The 19,692-nt window shown below is 41.1% G+C and overlaps 1 protein-coding gene across 1 annotated transcript; it reads left to right on the top strand.

The window, feature by feature from the left end:
* The first annotated feature begins 1,074 nt into the window (after positions 1 to 1,074).
* Positions 1,075 to 19,479, top strand: SNX8 (sorting nexin 8). Its single transcript, XM_010570289.1, has 11 exons — positions 1,075 to 1,108; positions 8,080 to 8,270; positions 10,329 to 10,446; positions 13,582 to 13,703; positions 14,071 to 14,151; positions 15,124 to 15,284; positions 15,698 to 15,830; positions 16,932 to 17,000; positions 17,807 to 17,956; positions 18,364 to 18,513; positions 19,279 to 19,479. The coding sequence occupies exons 1-11, from the start codon at positions 1,075 to 1,077 to the stop codon at positions 19,390 to 19,392; spliced, it is 1,323 nt and encodes a 440-aa protein (XP_010568591.1). The 3' UTR covers positions 19,393 to 19,479.
* The last annotated feature ends 213 nt before the right edge of the window (positions 19,480 to 19,692 follow it).

Here is a 19,692-nt window from a genome sequence, read left to right as displayed (position 1 = left end):
GGGAGGCTGACAGGGCTCCTCGGGTGGGGTCGGGGCCGCTCCCCCCGCCAAAACCTGAGGTAAAAAGGCGCCGCCGTCTCCTCCTCCGCCCCGGGGCGGTGGGTGGCGGGCCGGTCTCGCTACGGCCGGGCCTCGGCGGTGCCCGTTTCGTGGTGGTGTGTGTGTGTGTGTGGTTCCCCTCCCCTGGCGAAGGTGGCCTCAGTGGTGAATAAGGGGGGGAGCGTTGGTGGGCGCCCCGGGACGCTGGGTTTGCCTGCCCCGGCGGGAAGGCGGGCGGCCGCCTCGCAGCGCCCGGCGGCTCGGCGAGGAGGTCAGCCTGGGCAGGGAGCCCCTTCTGCCGGGGCTTAACGCGGGGAAGCGAGGCGAACCAGAGCTTTTCCTCTCGGGAGTGGTGCGGCCGAGCGAGTCTGTGGGTGCTGAAATGACGTTCTTTCGTCTGCTTGTCCCCCGCCCGCTGAAGTGGACCCAGGGGCACGGTAAAGCATGCGGGGAGAACTGAAGCGGTTCAGTAGGCACACTGTCACGGTCGGTCCCGGACGGAGGCCACGTCTCCTCCTTACTGACCCGAGCCAAAAGCAGATCCAGCATGGAAAGGAGGAAGCAGCTCCGAACGCTGAAGTTTGAAGGAGCGTGCGGCTGGATCTGGGATCGAGAAACTTGCAGGCAAATGCTGCCAGCACTTGTTGCCAAACGAGAAATGGAGGGAGATCCTGGGTGAATTAAGAAAATAACATGCTAGGCTCGTAACGGTTAAGCTGAGGGAAACAGGGTAATACAGTTCTCCAAAGTTCTCTTAAAGTGGCTGAAGTTTCATACTGGCAATTACTGCTCTGTGCATAGTAATTTTTTCTCTCTGTTGGGGAAGAAAAACTAGTAGAGGTTACAAGTGGGTAAGCTTTATGCAGGTAAAAGTGGTTTGGTTTGATTATATTCAGGATCCAGTGTGAGTGTGCTTTTGATAGGCCTGTGATGCTCCTGATGTGGATAATGCTTATAAATAAATTATTTTGGAATATTTCTGTCCAGGACTGATGTAAGATATTTGGATATTGAGCAGCAGCCTTTGTGGAAAAAATGTCGTACTGTACCAAAGAGAGAGCTTGTTCAGGTATGTCTATTACAGATTTACCATCTGCTTCAGGAGCCTTATAGAGATAAAACAGTTGTCTCTGACTGGAGTGTTCTTGACCTGATTAACCCCCACGCTGGTGAGGGTGCTTCTCTAACTGTCTGATCTACTCATCCTTATTTAGAAAACTTGGCTTTCTTTGACAAAGCTTGTATGGTGAACACTGAGAGAAAGTATCTAATGATCTTAACAAAAGAAAAATGATGCTGTGAAAGCAGGAATGCTTTTATTTCTAGCATCATGATGCGGGTTCAGTCATCTTGAAAGTTTCACAGCCATATGTAACTTTTTTGGAGATCAGCAGCTTGTCAGTGAATATTCTAGGAGGATCTAAATCTCCTGAGTAATGACAGTCCTGACAGGGATTGTTGATTCCCACCTGTGACAGCACATGCAAATGCTGTCTTTTTTATTTTGCAGGGTTAAAGCACTTTAACACAATCAAGAGAGAAGAGAAAAAGTATAATGTCCAATACATTAAAGCCAGTTTTGCAAAGTCACTTGTATTGACTTTTTTTTTTTTCTTTTGCTCCCATTTGAGCCTGTTTTGCAATGATTGTAGGGAGCTAATCCAGGTGTGTTGGCTGGGGAGGGAGGGGGTTGTCTCCTTTTCTTCTAGTGGTAAATCTTTAACTGTGTGTGCAGCCTGTAGGCTTGGTAGGGAGGGCTGTGCCAGTTGCAGACAGAATTTGCACAGAACCATTCTGATTTCCCCCACAATCTTCAAGTTTTAGTGGGTTGGTGCAGGTTGATGGAGAGAAATTTATCAGTTAAAGACATGTGGAACTGATACAAAAGGAGGGGAGCTTTGGTGATTGCTTTTCAACAGAATTTGAGATGTGAATGAGTTTGTTCTAACTACAAAATGCGTGAAAAGACCATTGGGAGACTGTAGTGTGTGGAGTGGCACACCATTTTTTTAATGCTTAAATGCTAAGATCAAGTTTTTACCCAGCATTATTAAGAGGGTGAGAAATGTGCAAGGAAGATGAGAAGCAAAACAAAAAGATAAGCAATTTATTCTGATGGGATTTTCTTCACCTGTATTAGGAAGGATAATTGTGGAAACTTGGCAGTTTTGTACTGAAGCTAAAATGCCCTTGTATAAGTTTCCTGGAGAATAGTTGTATGTGTTATTACTTGTTGGGTTACCTTTTTGGGTGTGAATTTTTACACTTCCAACCCCTTTGTTAGAGCTGAGTGTGAAAAATGATAGTTTAGCAATCTTCCATTGTGAGCTGGGAAACTGCCCTAGTGAGGATTTGACTTTCTCTGTAGTCTTTGGGAACATTCCTCGATGGACTTTTCTCTCCTAATCCTGTTATTTCTTCAGTGTGTGTAGCTCCATCTCTCTTCATTGTGTTTGCTACAGTTTGGGACTATGGCTCCGTGGCTGACTTGCAAATGGAATGTGTTCCTTGTATTCCCAGACTTGGGAAATCGCTTGATTAATCACTTGATGATCTAACAGCATAGTTAAAAGAACAGGGCACTAGGCTTAAAGTTAGTTCTTTGTCACACAGACTTACTGTGTGACATTGGAAGGAGATAACTTGGAGTTTTTTCTGCTGTGTATTTTGTGATATTTTGAGAAGCGGTTAGAGGTCTACAGCTGTAGGGGAATGCAGAAATGCTAGTGCTTTTTAATTATTATTAAATAAAGCTTAGATAACCTCACCTATTTTTGAGTTGTGCCATTACTTCCCTGCTTCATCTTGAAAAGCACCAAGTGTTGAATAGCAATCTGAAACTTAGCTGGAAAAAAACCCCCAGCTGACCAACCACGACCCCCCCCGCCTCAAACCGTAACTACCCCCAATACCTCAAAAACAAAGGGGGGGAAAAAAACCCAAAACAACTGAAAGGAAAAAAAAACCAATCCAAATAACCCAGACCAGCCAGTGCAGGATGCATTTTTGACATCTGCACTGAGAAAGCTGTGGTGGGTATTTTTTTGTTTTTTTTTAAGGAGAAAACCAAAATGTTGGAGCCTGTTTTCCAACATCTAATTTTATCATCGTATGTGTATTATTTTGTTTTGTCTTGTTTTGGCATTGGATAGCTTGTATTTACAAGTGGATTGTCAGGAGGGAGAAGGAAGGACACTATTGCACTATCTCTTCATTAAAGTGAAGCTAAATATGGTTACTTTTCTTGTACCTAGTAACAAATACAGACATCCTATCCACATTGAACCTAGATCTGTGTATCCATCAGCTTTGTTAGATAAAATAGACCGATTCCTTTGCATCGCTCCTTTCTAAATAAGAAATGCATGGTTTTAAATTCCTCAAAAAAACCCCCCCAAACAAGTTGCATACAGTTGTCTCAAAAATATGTAGAGCCCTTAATAGGAAGAAAGTTTGGTTTGGTTTGGTTTTTTTTTTTTTGGTGGGACTTCCGTTTTTCTTTTCTTGTTTCTAGGGGATTTCAAATTATGTAAGAATTAAAAGAAAAAAGTGAGGAAGGGAATCTACTTGAAGCTGTAGTTGAAATATGCACCAGCTTTCTGAGAGGTTGATGTGGACACTGAATTCTGGAATTAGAGGCATGTGTTTGACACAATAAGGGGGAAAGACATTTCCATAATTCCTGAGGCTTTTCTTGAGAAGACAGAAAGGAAGGGGAAATGCTGATGAATGATATTTACATTGCTGCTTGAGTATTCGTGGCCCAGGAGTTTGTAGTGGAGCCTTCATTTTTGCATGGGGGAAATCTGAGGTATCTGTGTACAAAAATAGTCAGCTCTCTGAGTTCCCTGTGAGTGGGATCACCTCTGCTCTGCATGGCCGTGACCTGTGATGATGGACAAGAAATCTTAGCTATTTTTCCTGAAGGCTTTGCTTCCTTTCAGACTCCTTTCTCCTAGAAAATCTGCTACTAATATAATAAGTAATTCTATGACACCCTCTGCTTAAGTGTGTCTAATAAATTTAGCTGATTAGCACCTTGATATAAGAAAGAGTTGTTAGTAGCAACCCTCTGTAAAATGGAGATAAGCCCTCCAAATTTGGCTGACAGAACTTAAACAGGGAAGGGAGAGCTGTGTTGTGATTTACCACCTATGCTTCCAGCCCTTGCATTGCCCTTCTATACGTGCTTGCTCACGTGTAAAACCTGTGTGCAGCTAATCAGACACTTGATATTCTACTTTGGGTTTCATAAATGCCTGATTTTAGAAATTTTGATCGAGGAAACTGGTAACTCTGGAGAGGGCAGGTTGCTGTCTAGTTGTATGAATGGAAGTAATGAACGGTGGCTGCTAACTGAAGGGTCAAATGGGTGGCATGAAGTAGCAAATCTTTCTCTTTCAGTTGTTCTCAGGATAAGTTTCTCAACTCCTTTCAGTCCAAAGGCTACCTGACTTGTTACAAAAAAAAAAAAGTATTATGCAGTGTTTTTGTAGTTTTTTGCTTTTATGACCAAACAAAACTTAGGCTACGCTTTGAATGCTTCTTTAAACTTTTATTTCTTGTTGTCTGCTTGTTTGCATATGTATGCATATATATATTCTTTTTAACTTTTATATCAAATTGTTTTCAGTTATACGAGGCCACTTCCTGGTATCTTATTGACACCAGATTGAGAAACTGCTGTAGCAGAAGGCTAGCTTGCACAAAAAAAGCTGATTTTTATTTTGTCTGCTTCCCTGTGTTCCAGGGGACCATTCCATACCTCATTTCTGTATTCACTTGCTGCTCTATGTATATAAACTCTACTAGATAATGATCTGCTGAAACTAAAGGGAATGTTTTCAAAATTAGCTATTCTCCAGCAAAGAGTGCGTGATGGGAAGTGTTAAGTGTTTTGTTACAATGCATGTAAATCCTTTTACTGGTTGAACACAGGAGCTCATACCAATGAGTTCCCACTATTGTCCACCATTCCTGGCCAGGGCTCTTGAGGCTGTTCCTGAATTGACTCTTTAGTAAGTAGAATGAAAAATGGACTGAAGAATAGCTTCAGCATTGCTCTGCAGGGTTAGTGTTAATGCCGCGATAACTGTTTTCTAAAACTGGTTAACAGCTGTTCCAAAATCATCTTACTGTCTTCTCAGACCAATGTTTGAGGGTGTAAATTCACTCTGAGTAGCTGTCTTGTTGACAGGGAACACTCTGAGATTATTAATTAAACAGTAATTATTCAAACTTGTTTGTATGGTTGTCTGATTGGTATGATTTTACACATTTAGACAAGCTTGAGATCTAAAGAAGCTACAAAATATTTCAGGAAGAGCCAAGTGTGTGAACTGCTGATAAAGAGAAAGTATTTCCTGTAGGTGAATTTTGGAAAGCAAATTTAGAGAATAACGATGAAAATTGGCAAAGTATTATAAATGAAAAGAGCAGCATGACCGAGTTGTCAAAGGACTGCCGAGTCTTGTCTAGATCTCTCTGTGGGCCTTCACTCTGCAGTTGCTTTACGGGGTAATGTGGGTTCAGATCACTGTAGTGAGTCTGAGAGTCCTTCTTAACATCAGTTTGGCTGATCATGCTGCAGGTTCCAGGACTTACAGATGAAATACTGAAGGATTCATGGTTCATCCTATAAATCTTTTCTCCTGATACTGTCTTTTGCCACTGGGAGTTTCGGTAGTTGATCAGACAGTGCTGAGCCCCAGTTTAGGGAACAGTTTGTGCCATGAAAGCCCCACTTTGTCCATTGGCCAACAGAAAGATAGAAAGCAGGGAGAGTGAATCAATAGGCAGGAGGAGTGTTGTATTAGTACAGATTGGCACTGCTCTCAGGGAAATAGGTGGGTTGCATTTTGGCTCCCCCTCTTTGGGAGGCTGGCTTGCAGTGACTGCCTCTGCAATGTGAGCCAGTGGTTTAGCGTCACAGAGGAGTGTGAAATTCTGTGTAAGTGTGTGTGTGTGTGCGTTCACTGGAGGAGTAACAAAACCTCCTGTGTCATGTTGCATTTCACTGATGTGTCTTGAGCAATTAAAACCAAGAATTACAAGGGTGTGCACCCAGAGAACCGCTGCTCTGGAGAGCAAGGCTGTCTTGTGCTTTCCATAGTTCTTTTTGTGTGTATTTTTGACACTTACTCTTGATAGTGTGGTTTATTATACCTTGCTGCCCCATGAAAGGTCAGGTGGGCAAGGATTTTCCTACACTAGAAAATCTTTTGCCTTGCTATCTGTATTCAGAATTTTCTTTCCTTTTCAGTTCAGTATCTATCTGAAAAGTGGCTATACAGATATGTTATCACTTTATCCAGCAGTATCCCATGTCAACATTGAATTAGCTTGCATTATCTTACCACAAATTTCTGGCAGGTAGCTGGAACTTTTTAGAAGCTGCAACGTAGGTGGGGTTAGTAGGTGATACATAAGTCTATTAAAGCAGAGGTGTTAAGACTTGCTTCTCTGAGTCACATTAGCAGGAATCTGAAGCCTGATGAAATGTGGGATAAGGTCATTTGTCCTGGATTTGGTTTGGTTTCCTTAAGCTGTTTTATGGAACGAAGAATGAAGTGACTATTCTGAAGCTGTGTATATGAGGAATTGGAGATTACCTGTTTTCCCCATTTATCAGCGCCTAGAGCATATGAAGGAACAGGTGGGAAATCCTTACCAGGGCTTTCAGTTAAAGAAATGGTTCTTATCTATCTTCCCTGAGTTAATCTTTTACACAGTTATCAACTTTTTGAACTATGTATCAAAGCTTAAAGAAATGGTTCTTGCTTCTATAGTGTTACTGTCTTTTTGTGTTCTCAAAATTTTTGATATGTTTAAGAAGGGATGTAACTTCTGCACAATGGTAAGGAAGGGATAATTAATACTGCCTAGCTTTTCTAGGTCACTTTTCATCAGTGGATTCGAATTGCTTTGTAAAAGAGCTTGCTTGCAGTATCCCTGTTAAACAGACATACACAGAGAGGAAGCAGCCCATCCGTTCCATACTGGAGAACAGAACTCAGGTATAGACTGAATAGATTCCAGGGTTATATCCACATTTTGCACCCTATTTCTTATGTGTGAAATGAGTAGAGAAAAAGTGGAGAAAAGTTGAAAAACAAAGCAGGCTTAGTTTACAGTCGCATAATACGTGTCGTTTTGAAGTCAAGTTGAGATAATGGACTGCAGTCAGTCATTCGATAAGAGAGTACTGTGAGTCATCATCTTTGCCCCTTCTTCGATGTAGTTAGTTCTCCAGGGCCATATTCTTAAGAGCCATCTTTTTTCACTTTTGCATCTGGCTGAGAATCAGTTAGAATCTCTCTGTCCAAAGCTGTCCAGCTGTGGTTGAATTCACTGTGAAAAGCTGTTTGTTTTTTAGCTACAAGCAGTGGAATAGGTATATTTGAAAGATTTTGCTGGAGCTTGCTGTGATTGAGGAATTGTTGGGTTGGTAGCCCTTATTAGGAACCTTTTTCCCCTGCTTTTGAACTTAAACATATTGGCATAGTAAATTATTTTAATTCACACCCACTCTAGCATACTGCCACAGAGTTTAGTAAAATTAAGTCAAATGAAGTGTCTCCTTCCTTTGTAATGACATGTAAAATTAATGTATTAAATTTCTGCAGCGCAGTAAAATAACACATTTTTTTTCCTTCCATGAGTTGTTCTAGGCAGGATCCAAAAGTGCTGAGCTAGGGTTTCGTTCATTTTGGCAGATCCTGCTGTGGTGGGAGCTGGACAGACAGGAAATGCAGGCCTCTTAGCTGATTCACAGAACAAATTTGGCCTGTGATTCTTCTTTTGCTTAGTAGAGATGTCTTTCTGACTCGGTATAATTGGTGGTGCTCCTGGGTGTTGCGAAGAGGGAGGTACCAATGTCTTGAACGTGTGCGAAGTAGCATAGGCTCCTGTGGGAGTGGCTTGACTGTTCTGGTAGTGTTGCACCACTGTGGGAGCACCAAGCAAAGGAACAGAATATTTTAAGGCTACTTCTTTATCTTATCAGGTCTACTGGACTGTTTTTCCCTTTTTGTCTTTTAGATTTGGCAAAGCCTCCAGTAAATGAACCGAGGGAACCAGAACAGTTTCTAATGCAGGCGCCCCAGGGAAATCCACTGCTGCTTTCCCACACCCTACAAGAGCTATTGAGCAAGGATAGTGTGCAGGTGGAGCTTATACCTGAGAAGAAGGGGCTTTTTCTGAAACATGTGGAATACGAGGTTTCCAGCAAGGTAATGTGAACAAGCATTTGTCTTAGTGAGAATGTATCCTCTTAAGAATGTCTGTGCAGTTGCTGTTGGCAAAGTCTTGACTAATTTGATAGATGTGTTGGGTGATGCTGGTTTTGAGTAGGCCAGTTGTATGGGCTTTCTCTTAATGCAGTAGCACTATGCTTTCTTGACCTGGGCTTCTGCAGTATGGAGCATCTTCTAACTCAGGTCTGATGGATGGCCTGTTAGTTTACTTGCTTGAAACCTGAGCTCTGTATAAAAGCAGATGTATAACATCAAAAACTGAATGTTTTCATAACGGATTGGTGTAGGTGACTGGATATTTCAAACTATTTTGAGCTAGTGAAGAAATTGTATTGGCAGTGCTAAACTGAAATCCTTTATAAGCAGAAAAGGTACTGCAAATCCTTCTGCAGAGTCTAGGCCACTTCCAGTTTACTTGCCCCAATCCTGACCTGTAGGTTCCTCTCTCGGTATAAAAGAAGATTGAAGATGAATATCTTTTTCTTTTTATAGAGCGGCCAGTGAAATAGCTCTCCAGTAGCTTCTGTGTGTTTTTTCAAGATGGAAATCTGTCCTCTTCAAAGTAGACCATGAGCAATTTACATCTCCCAGGCCACCAAAACATCAGTTATTGAGTAGTGCTCAAGCTGTTGTAGTCACTGTTGTACGTATTCAGAGACACTTTTGGGTCACTTGTCTGTAGTGACGTTTGGGGCTTTAGGTGTTAATAAGTTTGTCAAAGACTGTTGTAATGGGGAAAGGGCAGGCACAGTGAATGCTTCTGTGGGGTTTCAAGGACTCAATGTTTATTTTTGCCTGTGATTTCAGGGCACTGGACTCAGTGACCCTGGTGGTCTCTCTAGATTTTGAATTCAGGAACCTATTACCGATTCCTTTCAGTTGCTGTCATCTCTCCTATGGTTGTAGCTGTAGAATGATACTTCCTCAAAAAGAAGCATAGCTTGGCCTTGAGCTTCATCTAAGATCTGCAGCACAAATCAACATCAAATTTCAAAGCAGGCAGAGGGAGGCACTAGGGGCTGTGTCCGTTGCGCTCCAGTTTTATGCCTCATTGCTTTATTTTTGAAAATGCATAGTGCCACAATAAGCGGTGGATGATGTGCAATACAAATGTAGTGAGAATGAGTATAGTGTTATGTAGTCTTTCTTATTAGCTGCTCCAGTAGTTGAATCTGTAGTAAAAGTATGGGGGGGTTTCTGGTTTGTTTGTTTATTTATTTATTATTTGTAAAGGATTTCTGCCTCCTAAGTGTCTTATTCTAGCTGCTACCTAACTCCTTTTGGAATGAAAAAACCCAGTTTCTTTGGCCTCTTCTTCATATTGATCTGGAAATGCAGAGTGAAGGACTAAGGCTTTAAAGGAACTTTCAATCTTTGTTTATAGATCTAACATCAGTGAGAGGTCTCTCTTTCTCTTGTGAGGTTCACTTAAAGCATCAGTCATTTGGGCTAATACTTAACATGATCTAAGACTGTTTTGCCACCTCTGGATTTGAAACTGATTCAGAGAAAGTTCCTAATAGGTAGAGCTCAGGGACTTGCCGTACTTCAAGAAAAGAGCTCTGTAGAGCACTTTAAGAGTGTGGGCACTATTTCTAAATATTTTGTCTAATTTGGAGGACCAGAGAGTTTGAGGGAGTAATGGTATGGAACCACGGCATATTTAGCGATACTTGTAATTTTTTGGGAAACCTCTTCCTCTCCATTTCATAGTCTTTTTCATCTTGTGTGTGAATGAAATCTGACTTATGTTTTTAACTGAAAATCTTATTCTCAAAAGGACTGTAGTTAGAAGAATGCCATCTCTGTTCATAATTGAAAGGTGGCTGCCTTTGGAGTCTTCTCTCTCCTTCCCACCACAAGGCATCTAAAGAAAAGAAATATGTTGTTTCTGCAGTCTGTGGATGTGATTTCTTTCTTCCTTTTGTTTTAGTGCAGCTAATAGCAAAAAAAAAAAGATGGAAATGCTGCTGATTTTCTTCTTTTTTGTCCAGCCTGTGTATTGATTTATTCTCCCCGCTTCCTTAATTGCAGAGATTCAAATGCTCAGTCTACAGGCGATATAATGATTTTGTGGTGTTCCATGAGATGCTGCTTCAGAAGTTCCCATATCGTATGGTGCCAGCACTTCCACCAAAGAGGATGCTGGGAGGTAAACCTAGGTCTTTCTTTTGACTGAAGGGGTCACCGTGCAAGCATGGTTAAGGTGATACTGTTGAAAATGAATGTTTAAAAGATCGAAAGTCATTGCTTCTGCTTGGCTTAGAAAACAACTTTGAGGTTATAATACACAATTTGGAGGTGTGAATTACTGCCATCCTAGAAATTCCCTATAGGTAAGATATTAATGTAAAATTTCAGTGGAGTTTCTTCCCGTGGAAGTTCAGTATCACATGACTTTTTTTGGTAAGATTTGAGGCATAATTCTCATTCCAAAAGTCCAAAAGCATGGCAGAGTTGCAGGTATTGTTTTTTAGGAAAATAGGCTATGATAGTCAGTGCTGTAGGGCTATGAGTGTAGACTCGCTACCATACTGTTGAACATCTGTAGTATGTATTGTAGTGTGTTGTTTTGTGAAGTGTTCAGAATAGAAAAGATTTGTGAAAATCCCATTGTTTTTCTATAGTGAGGGAAGAGTAAAGATTAAAAAAAAAATTAAAAAATCATATTAAAAGGCTTAAACCTGCAGAGGAGCTGATTATGTAAAACCAGCAAAATTGCTTCTCCAGTGAGAGCATACTTGATTGATCCTGTTGCGTTATTGTAGGGTCCTAACTTCACACACACCTAAAAAGGACTAGTGAACAGTCATGTTAAGTAAACAGCTTCAGCACTGCCTGCTATAGTATTACCTTGCACAGAAGCCATAGGATGCAGGCAATGGCAATTACACTTTCTCGGTTTATGTACAAAACGGTGTCTTTCTGGCAGATGAACCAAATGCCTTAAAGTAGCTATAAAAAAAAGTAGCCCTTCCCCCCCCCGCCCTGTTCTAAGAAGGAGCTTGTTGATCTGCTTAGGATAATCAGAAACTGAAAACTGAGGCTGGAATCAGAGTGACAGTTCATTCAAATACATTTTAGCTATTAGAATAGAAACCAATGAAGTATCCCAAGACTGAAAGCATATCAAAGCTCCTTCAGGTACATTTTTCACTAATCTGAAATATTGGCACTGGTTTTAAAATTTGATTATTTCAAATGTTGCATAACTGTATAAAATCCTGTCTTGTTTTATACTTTATCTGTGAGAGAACAACCTTTTCACTGTCTTGTCTCCTGCCCATGCTGCTAAGCTTACTGTGTTTTCAATAAATAATTGATTTCAGTTAAGGAGTCCATGTATTGCTACAGTAAAGAGGAATTGGTAAACAGTGAGTGGAGCGGGGTGTATAGTGAACGGGAACAAAGCAAAATAATAGTGCTGAAAAGCTTCAGTGGTCATATATTCTTATGATGGAATGTAAATTGTGAAGACCTTTCTTTTGGGGTTGCGAAAACCTGTCTGTTGAATTTGACCTGTTTCAGTGTTCTCAGCCAGAATTTCCAGAATTTCCACTTCATGCAACACCTGTAAGTGAAGTGACCTTCTGTGGTTAATCTCAGTGGAGAGAGGATGCTTGAAAGAAACTACCAAAATACATCATTTGTCAGTCACTGTTATTTCCTTGCATTGCCAGTGTGGTGTTATTTCTGTGCATTCAACTGTGCATTTCTTCCCACAGATATCATATGTTTAAGAAAAAACTGATAGGATTAGTTCCCAAACTATGCTAGAAGTACAGTCCAAAACTGTGTTAAGGCAGAGAGTGATGATTGCCTTTAGTCTAGTGACTCTGCATAGAGAAAAGCTGTGTAAGTGGTCTTAATAAAAACTACAAACAGGAAAAAGGAAATGGAATGGGTAGTTCTTGTTTCTGAGTAGGTTAATGGACTAACAAATGGAACTGCAGGACACAGGATTTGATGGATTGGTATAGATGTGTGACTCTTGCAACCTCCTTAGTCCCAGAGCCGGATGAGCAAAGCTACATGTTTTTTATACTTGGTATGCTCCTCTACTAAGTTACACCCTTATTTTCATGATGGTCTACTTTCATCCATCTGTCAGATGAAGAAAGATTGATTATCTGCTCTGCTCTTTTTGGAGGATAGCAGCAAACTGAGACAGATCATATAGGAAGTGTGTAGATGACTACAGGGATCTCCATGTAGGCTAAAGTATGAACAAAGCAAAATCAACTGCAACCCTAATGACAGAAGAATCATTTGATGGGTGATACTGTACTAAGGATTATTATAGAGAGTCCATGCAGCCAGCAAACTCCCAACTTAAAATTGAGACAAAAGAGTAATACCCTTTCATGATATGAGAGTGTTGTCATGGATTAAGTGCATTCCTTTAATTTCGTTCTGTGCTGCTTTCTTTTCCTTCAGTCTTATTTTAGTTGAATTTTTCATCTTTCCTGAAAAACTCCAGGAACTTTGATTTACTGCCTCACTGCAGTATTGCCAGATTGAAATTCTTCCTGTTTCAGGGAGATGAACGGAACTTCTTTAGTTTGACAAGTAAGGATTCTGGATGGATGTACTGCAGATTGCTGTGCAGGTCTTCCAAAGTACTTTCTGACATACTGCATGAAAAAGATGGGTACTGATCTTGAACAAACAACTGAAAAAAACCCCCTTTATTCTCCCTCTAGACCCAAAATGCTTAAAAGAGAGGAGGAGGGACAGATGAAGGTACAGCACACTGAAGCTAGTTCTTCAGAATAGTGAGCAAAAACCCCATTATTATTTGTGGGATGATCACTTTGCATGTGGCAGTGATCTTAGCAGTGGCAAGAAGCAGTGTGTTGTGCTGCATTTCCCAGGAGTCCCAAACAGACTGAGATCCCCTCTGGGGACCAGCTGTGGAATTGATTCAGAGGAAGAAGAATTTTTGTATGCCCACAGTTTGTAAGTGGAGGCTTCAGGCCGTAGACTTGGTTGTTTATCCTGCTTATCTGACCCACCCTGTGGAAATAACCACACATAGATATATATCTGCTGGATTTCAGTAAGATGTAAAGAACCACTTGAAGGAATATTTGTTCTGGTGGTCAATCCAAAAGATTGTTTTAGGGATCTGACAGACTATAGGTAACAGTTTTTTGGTTTGGTTGCAGTGCTTTAGCAAGGGTTGTTAAGTACAAAGAAATTGCTGGACTGAGTGCTTTCTTTTTTCTCTTTCTGAGCAGCTGTAATGTGTGGTGCATTAATTGAAATTTAATGTTTCTTCCTGTAGCTGATCGAGAATTCATAGAATCTAGGAGGAGAGCACTGAAGCGTTTTATAAACCTGGTGGCTCGACATCCCCCTTTCTCGGAAGATGTGCTCTTGAAACTCTTCCTGTCGTTCAGTGGCTCAGTGAGTACTTATTAGCAATAGTCATGAGTTTGTATACCTTCCTGTAACTGCTTCGCTGGGCACAGAGTTCAGAATTGCTTTTGGCCTACACATTGTTGCTCCCCATGATGAGAATTTTCTCTCAGTAGGTATTTCTACAGCTGGAAAGTGGAAGGTAATTTCATTCAGTGCGAGGAGCATAGTGTTTTGGAAATTATAACTGTTCTTAGTGGAATACATATTATGCTTTTCCTTAAATTAAACCTAACCTGGGTAAAACTGTATCTGCTAAGTTGTGCCTTACTATTGCAACATATCGGAGACCTGTGTGAACTGCCTGTGTGTTACTTAGTTCTTTCATGCTCATTTCATTCTGTGTCTTCTCCAGGATGTACAGAATAAGCTAAGAGAGTTGGTCCAGGGAGTAGGAGATGAATTTATGACCTGCAGATTAGCTACCCAGGCCAAGGTATGTATACAAATTTCTTGCAACATATTATTCTGGTTTAAATGGCTCTCTGCTCCAGGTGGATCAGTTACGGCGTTCGTTGAGTGATGGAGACCTTGGGTAGGAGAGAGCTGTTTCCAAAGTTTGAAGGACTTCTAAACTTGTAACTTTATTGAAAAGATCAAATAAATATTTGACTCTTAAGGGCCTGATATTTCTAGATAAGTGCTTGTTCATGAATATGATAAAGATTAAACAATGAATCCTGCTCAGAACTTGTTTCTCAGTAATTACTTGCACAACAAACAAATGCACATACTGCACAATTTAAAAGCTAATATCTAGATTGATGTCTTCGCCATGTTTTCATGCTCTCATTCTGTCTGTTCTCCTCTTCCTGTGGGAGAATACTTTGGTCTGTTATAGAGAAGTTAGTTAAAAGTTCTCCATATATTTGCTTATCCCAGTGATTAGTGCTATGGCAAGTTTCAAATATACATTCACTGTGTTCATTGAGCAATTTTAAAGCAAGTTGTTGTTCAGGTTTCTGCAATGCTAGCAGAAGGTTTTGCAACTGGAGCTTAATTCAGGCTTTTACCAGTGATACACAGGTCAAAAAGAGCTGAACTTTCAGTACATGCTTGACTTTGCCAGGCTGGCAGTTACTAGTAGCATCGGATCAGAACCAGTGAGCTTGAAACCTCACAAACCCCATTTTAACTGCATAGTAGAATTGCAGATTTTGCCAACTCTGTCTACACCCGGTATTTGAACCTCTTCCTGCCTCTGAAAATTAGGGGTATTTGTATGACATCTGACTTGGACACCTAAATTATGAAGCTCATCTCTTCAGGGTTGTTACAGCATGGCATGAGAGAGCAAGCACAAGAGGGAAATCTGTCTCTCTCTCCTGACTATATGATGTGCCCACAATTAACGTATGTGAATGTGCCTCTGATTTGTCCACTAGTAACCTCTCTCGCACTTCTTCAGGACTTCCTTCCAGCTGACATACAGGCCCAGTTTGCTGCCAGCAGGGAGCTCATCAGAAATATTTATAATAGCTTTTATAAGCTTCGGGACCGTGCAGAGAGGATAGCTTCTCGAGCCATTGATAATGCCTCAGATCTCCTCATATTTGGAAAGGAGCTAAGGTAGGTTGGGAGGAAGAGGATTTGTTAATGTGAATGTTTCTACTGTTGTTTCAGAACTCAGAACTGTTGTAAGGTTTACCTGCATGGTCTGGTAAGAGTGGGTATTTCAATGCATGCTGTAGGTCATAATAAAATTTTTCCTACTATAAAAGAAGAAAATGCATGCTTTCCACTAAGGTTGCGTTCCATAGAGCAAGAAAAAAGAAAATGCAAGTACCTTGACATTCAGGTACTGGTTTTATTGTCTCTTCCCCCAGTATATACACAGCTCTGCATTTGTGATTGTTCAGTAGTAGCTCAGCACTGCAAGCAATTTAGACAGATTAGAAACTCTGAACTGCTCTCTGCAAATAAGTGTATCTACTTAGTGGAATTTGTCTCCTAGATTTGAATACTACTTATCTCCTCCCTAGTGCTTTGGGCTCAGACACTACACCGCTTCCTTCCTGGGCTGCTTTGAATAATAGCACATGGGGGACTCTGAAACAAGCCTTGAAGGGTCTGTCAGTTGAATTTGCACTTCTGGCAGATAAGGCTGTGCAGCAGGTGAGTTCTTTACTTTTTTTCTGTTTTTTTTTTCTTTTTGTAAAATGAAGGAGGTGCACTACTGCCTTAAGTTTCATCTTGAATCATAAGCTCTGTGGACATAGGTACTTAAAGAGTTAAGACGGAGATGGTGGTCCAAACTTGCATCCTCGGCCACCAGCCTGCTTGTTCAAGCTTGAATAAAAAAACCGACTGTGTTTAAATGGGGAAAAAACACAGTGGGCAAGGGGAAGGAGGGAAAAGCCCACTTTCTTTTTTAATTTCAAATGGTTATTGGACAAGTTAAGTTGTACGACTATACTGAACTGTCCGAAAGTCCTGCGTTCTGTCTTGTTAATCTGCTACAGAGAATCCAGAAGAAATTATTTCTGAATCAAATTTTGACATTCATGTACTTAAACATTACGTGAGAGTCATTTAGACAGAAGTATCATATTCCTTTGTAAGTGTGCAGTGTGATAATGACTGTTAGAATAATGTGAGAACATGACAGTCTGGGAAGGAAAAGTAATAGCTTTGTCTTCGCTTCTCTTCATCTCATTGTGTTAAAATACTCAGCATGCTTTTATAGATCAGTCAGACCAGGTTTCTTTCTCCAGAGTTTATGCTCCAGGAAGTGCTATTGATACAGGAAGAAAAGATAGTATTTAGCAAAATAAAAAAACAAGTAGTGAAATGTGGCTTGGTGTTTCATCTCTGCCTTCTGATGCACGAACTATTATGGGGAACATGCAGGTATTCATAGCTTTAATGGATTAGTTATCTTGTAATAAGGGAAAGTGAAAGATTGGAGGAATCTGCAAGAGCAAGAAATTCAGGCAGAGAGAGCTGAAAGGACTGACACAGGACTGTAAAACCAACTCCTCTTGTTATAATGATCACTCAATTGGAAAAGCTGTTCCTGCTCTAGTCAGGTCTTTGTTCTGCATTACTGAAGACTAAACACTCAAGTGCCATCTGAAAGATTTTTGATGCAGTTGTGTAAGCGTTGATGTGCCCTGGAGAATACAGTGGAAGGCCTGCATGGTGTAAGGATGTGAAGAACTGTGATGTCGGTTCTTGCCAGGCTTACATAAAATGTACTTTTTCCTTGTTTTCTAGGGTAAACAGGAAGAGAATGATGTGGTGGAGAAGCTGAACCTTTTCCTGGATTTACTCCAGTCCTATAAAGTGAGCTCTGCTGTTTTTCTGCCAGTGAGAAAGTTGTTTAGAGCAAGCTTGTGCTCTTCAGAGGGTGTAACGCCAACTGGATGGAAAACTGTCTGGGAGGCCAGTTCAGAGGCAAACTGGGCATCTGGCAGAGGGAGTGGAGTGGCTGTTGGCCGTAGCTAGCTCTGTAGCTGTACTGGTCAGCTCATCTTGTCTCGAGAACTTGCCAAACGGCAAACCCTGCAAGGAATTTAAAAATATGACTGCTTGAACTATATGGATCAGCTAACTTTTTTTCCAGATTTGGTTGCTTTTGAGTCGAAGTGGTGAATTAGATTGCTGCTACTTTGTTCATGGAGACATGAGTTCAGTTAAAATGGAAGAATTTTTGTTAATACTAATGTTTTGGTCAAAGGCACTTTTTTTTAGAAGCACCTAGTGAAACTGTATGTGGCAGCCTTTCTTGACGTTCCCATGCCTGGACTGAAATAGAAGGACACTGGCAAGCTCTTACCACAGTTAATTGCCAGCACTTAATAATGAGAAGTGCACAAAAGATAAGAGGCCTGATAAGATCCAAAATGTTGGCAGAAGTGATGCTCCAGATTGCCTCTTAAGCTCACTGGTCTGGGTCCAAGCAGTTTTGTTTCTTGAATTCTTAGCTGCCAACATTTTTCTGACCTTCTTGAAAACAAAGAAACAAAAATCTGCAGCATAGAAATTACATAAAGCGTGACCCTGTGTTTGTGTTCCTGATGTACTTGGCTTGTGTGCTTGCTGTCTCTTAGCTTCCGTTGAGTACCTGTTTTTTTCCTTTTCACATAAAGGACCTGTGTGAAAGACATGAGAAGGGAGTATTGCACAAGCACCAGCGAGCATTGCATAAGTACAGCATGATGAAGAAGCAGATGATGAGTGCCACTGTGCAGAACAAAGAACCGGAATCGGTGGAGCAATTGGAGTCTCGGATTGTGGAGGTAGGGCAGATGCCTGGGAGAGCAAAGGGTGGTACTGGACTCCTATAATGGTGCCGCTATGTAGTTCACTCATATTTGCAGAAAGCCATTAGACTGAAAAGGTAACCTGTGCTTTGGGTAATTTGAGCTGCTTGCTGTGCTACATGGAAAACGTGTTTGTTTTCCTCAACACTTATTACTGGCTCTTTGGTAACATGTCATTTGCAGGAGCTGTGGAAAGCAGCAGTCTGCATGATGGAAAGTGCAGTTGCTGACATATCAAATTGGTCCAGGAACTGCCTTTTTACGTTTTTGGTATGTGTTTGAATTGCTAGTATGGTGAGGAATGCTGTTTTCTCCTGCTGCAAGTGAACCTCCTTGGCACCCTCTTCCTGGCAATGTATTTAACTGAATTCCTCTTCTTTCAGCAAGAAAATGCTATCCTAACCATGGAGCTGCGGAATTACTTCTCTCTGTATTGCCTGCATCAGGAGACACAGCTTATCCACATCTATCTGCCTCTCACGTCTCACATTTTGGGGGCCTTTGTCAACTCCCAGATCCAGGGTCACAAAGAGGTGAGTTCTTCTGGACTGCATTCTTTTTCCCAAAATATGAGTAGGAATTCGAATGTATTTGTTTTCACCTGTGGGCCATCCTTCTTTAATCATTTGTCCTGCTGCGTTCTTTCATAACTTCTTAAGAAGTCATCTAAGGTCTTTCCAATTTGGGGTGAGGATCAAGGCTGGCCTCTAACCTCTCTAAAAGACTGTATCTTCTTGCAGCAAGTTGCTGTGTTTTTCTTTTTTTCTTCTCTCATCTGCAGCTGGCCTTACCCTAGAGGCAGTTGAAGAAGACCCAACCTTTAAATAACTAGCTATCCTGTAATGAATGATGTGAGTTTGCTAGGTGAATGTGGTTTTTGTTGTGCTACACAGAAATTATATGACAAGGAACAACTTCCTTGTTTTTGCTCTAAATTCAAGAGCTCCTTTTTGTTAACCCCTAAATACGACCTTCAGCATTCCCCACATACAGACTTTCTTGCATTCTTTATATTAGAAAGGTCTCTCCTCCTTCAGCTCCTTTCCTTCCCTGCAGTGAAGGAATTTGACGAAGGTATGGGAAATCTCCCTTCCATGCATGCTCAGTAAAATGTTCAGAGAGCTGCATTATAGTACCAGTCTGAAAGGGACAATCTGGGTCCGCTGGACTTTCCCAAAGTACTTCAGCAAATTTATGTTGTGCTTTTGAGTACTCTGAAACTGTTGCCAAAATACAGTGTGGTGAGGTGATTGCCTACCGTGTTGTCATGTCTGTTTTCTCTCCTTTTCTACTCACAGATGAGTAAAGTTTGGAATGAATTGAAGCCGAAGTTGAGCTGCCTTTTTGTGGGATCTAGCAATATGCCAACTCCACCATTGTCACCTCCAGAGGGAAACTTCTTCTCCAATTAATGCCCTGAGCATCTAGCATGGAGCAAGAAGTGCAATCAAGGAAGGGGTGGGACCTCTACCTCCAGATGTTAGAATGAATCCTCCAAACAGCTATTTTTTTTTTTTTATTTTTTAATTCCGCTGCTTTGAGCTGCTCTCTGATTTAGACAGACTGGATGTGGGGCAGAACATACAGATACAAAGACAATCTCTTAATTTTGAAATGCTCTGGGGCAGGGCTGATGTTCGTTATCTTGCAGACACTCTTCGTGGGGTCAGGGTGTGACCTGGTGCAGTGAGTGCTGCAGTGTTGTTGCTGAT

Source organism: Haliaeetus leucocephalus, unplaced genomic scaffold (genome assembly GCF_000737465.1).
Source record: "Haliaeetus leucocephalus isolate CR32 unplaced genomic scaffold, Haliaeetus_leucocephalus-4.0 Scaffold295, whole genome shotgun sequence".
Classification (NCBI taxonomy): domain Eukaryota; kingdom Metazoa; phylum Chordata; class Aves; order Accipitriformes; family Accipitridae; genus Haliaeetus; species Haliaeetus leucocephalus.
The sequence above is the reverse complement of the archived record's forward strand: the minus strand, read 5'-3'. Positions and strand labels throughout refer to the sequence as shown.

What these genes read in the sequence shown, in the direction of transcription:
- SNX8 (XM_010570289.1), top strand. Translation starts at nt 1,075, where the DNA reads ATGTCGTACTGTACCAAAGAGAGAGCTTGTTCAG. An exon ending in AATACGAGGTTTCCAGCAAG is followed by an intron (nt 8,271 to 10,328) that starts GTAATGTGAACA and finishes CCTTAATTGCAG; the next exon opens with AGATTCAAATGCTCAGTCTA. An exon ending in TCCTGTCGTTCAGTGGCTCA is followed by an intron (nt 13,704 to 14,070) that starts GTGAGTACTTAT and finishes TGTCTTCTCCAG; the next exon opens with GATGTACAGAATAAGCTAAG.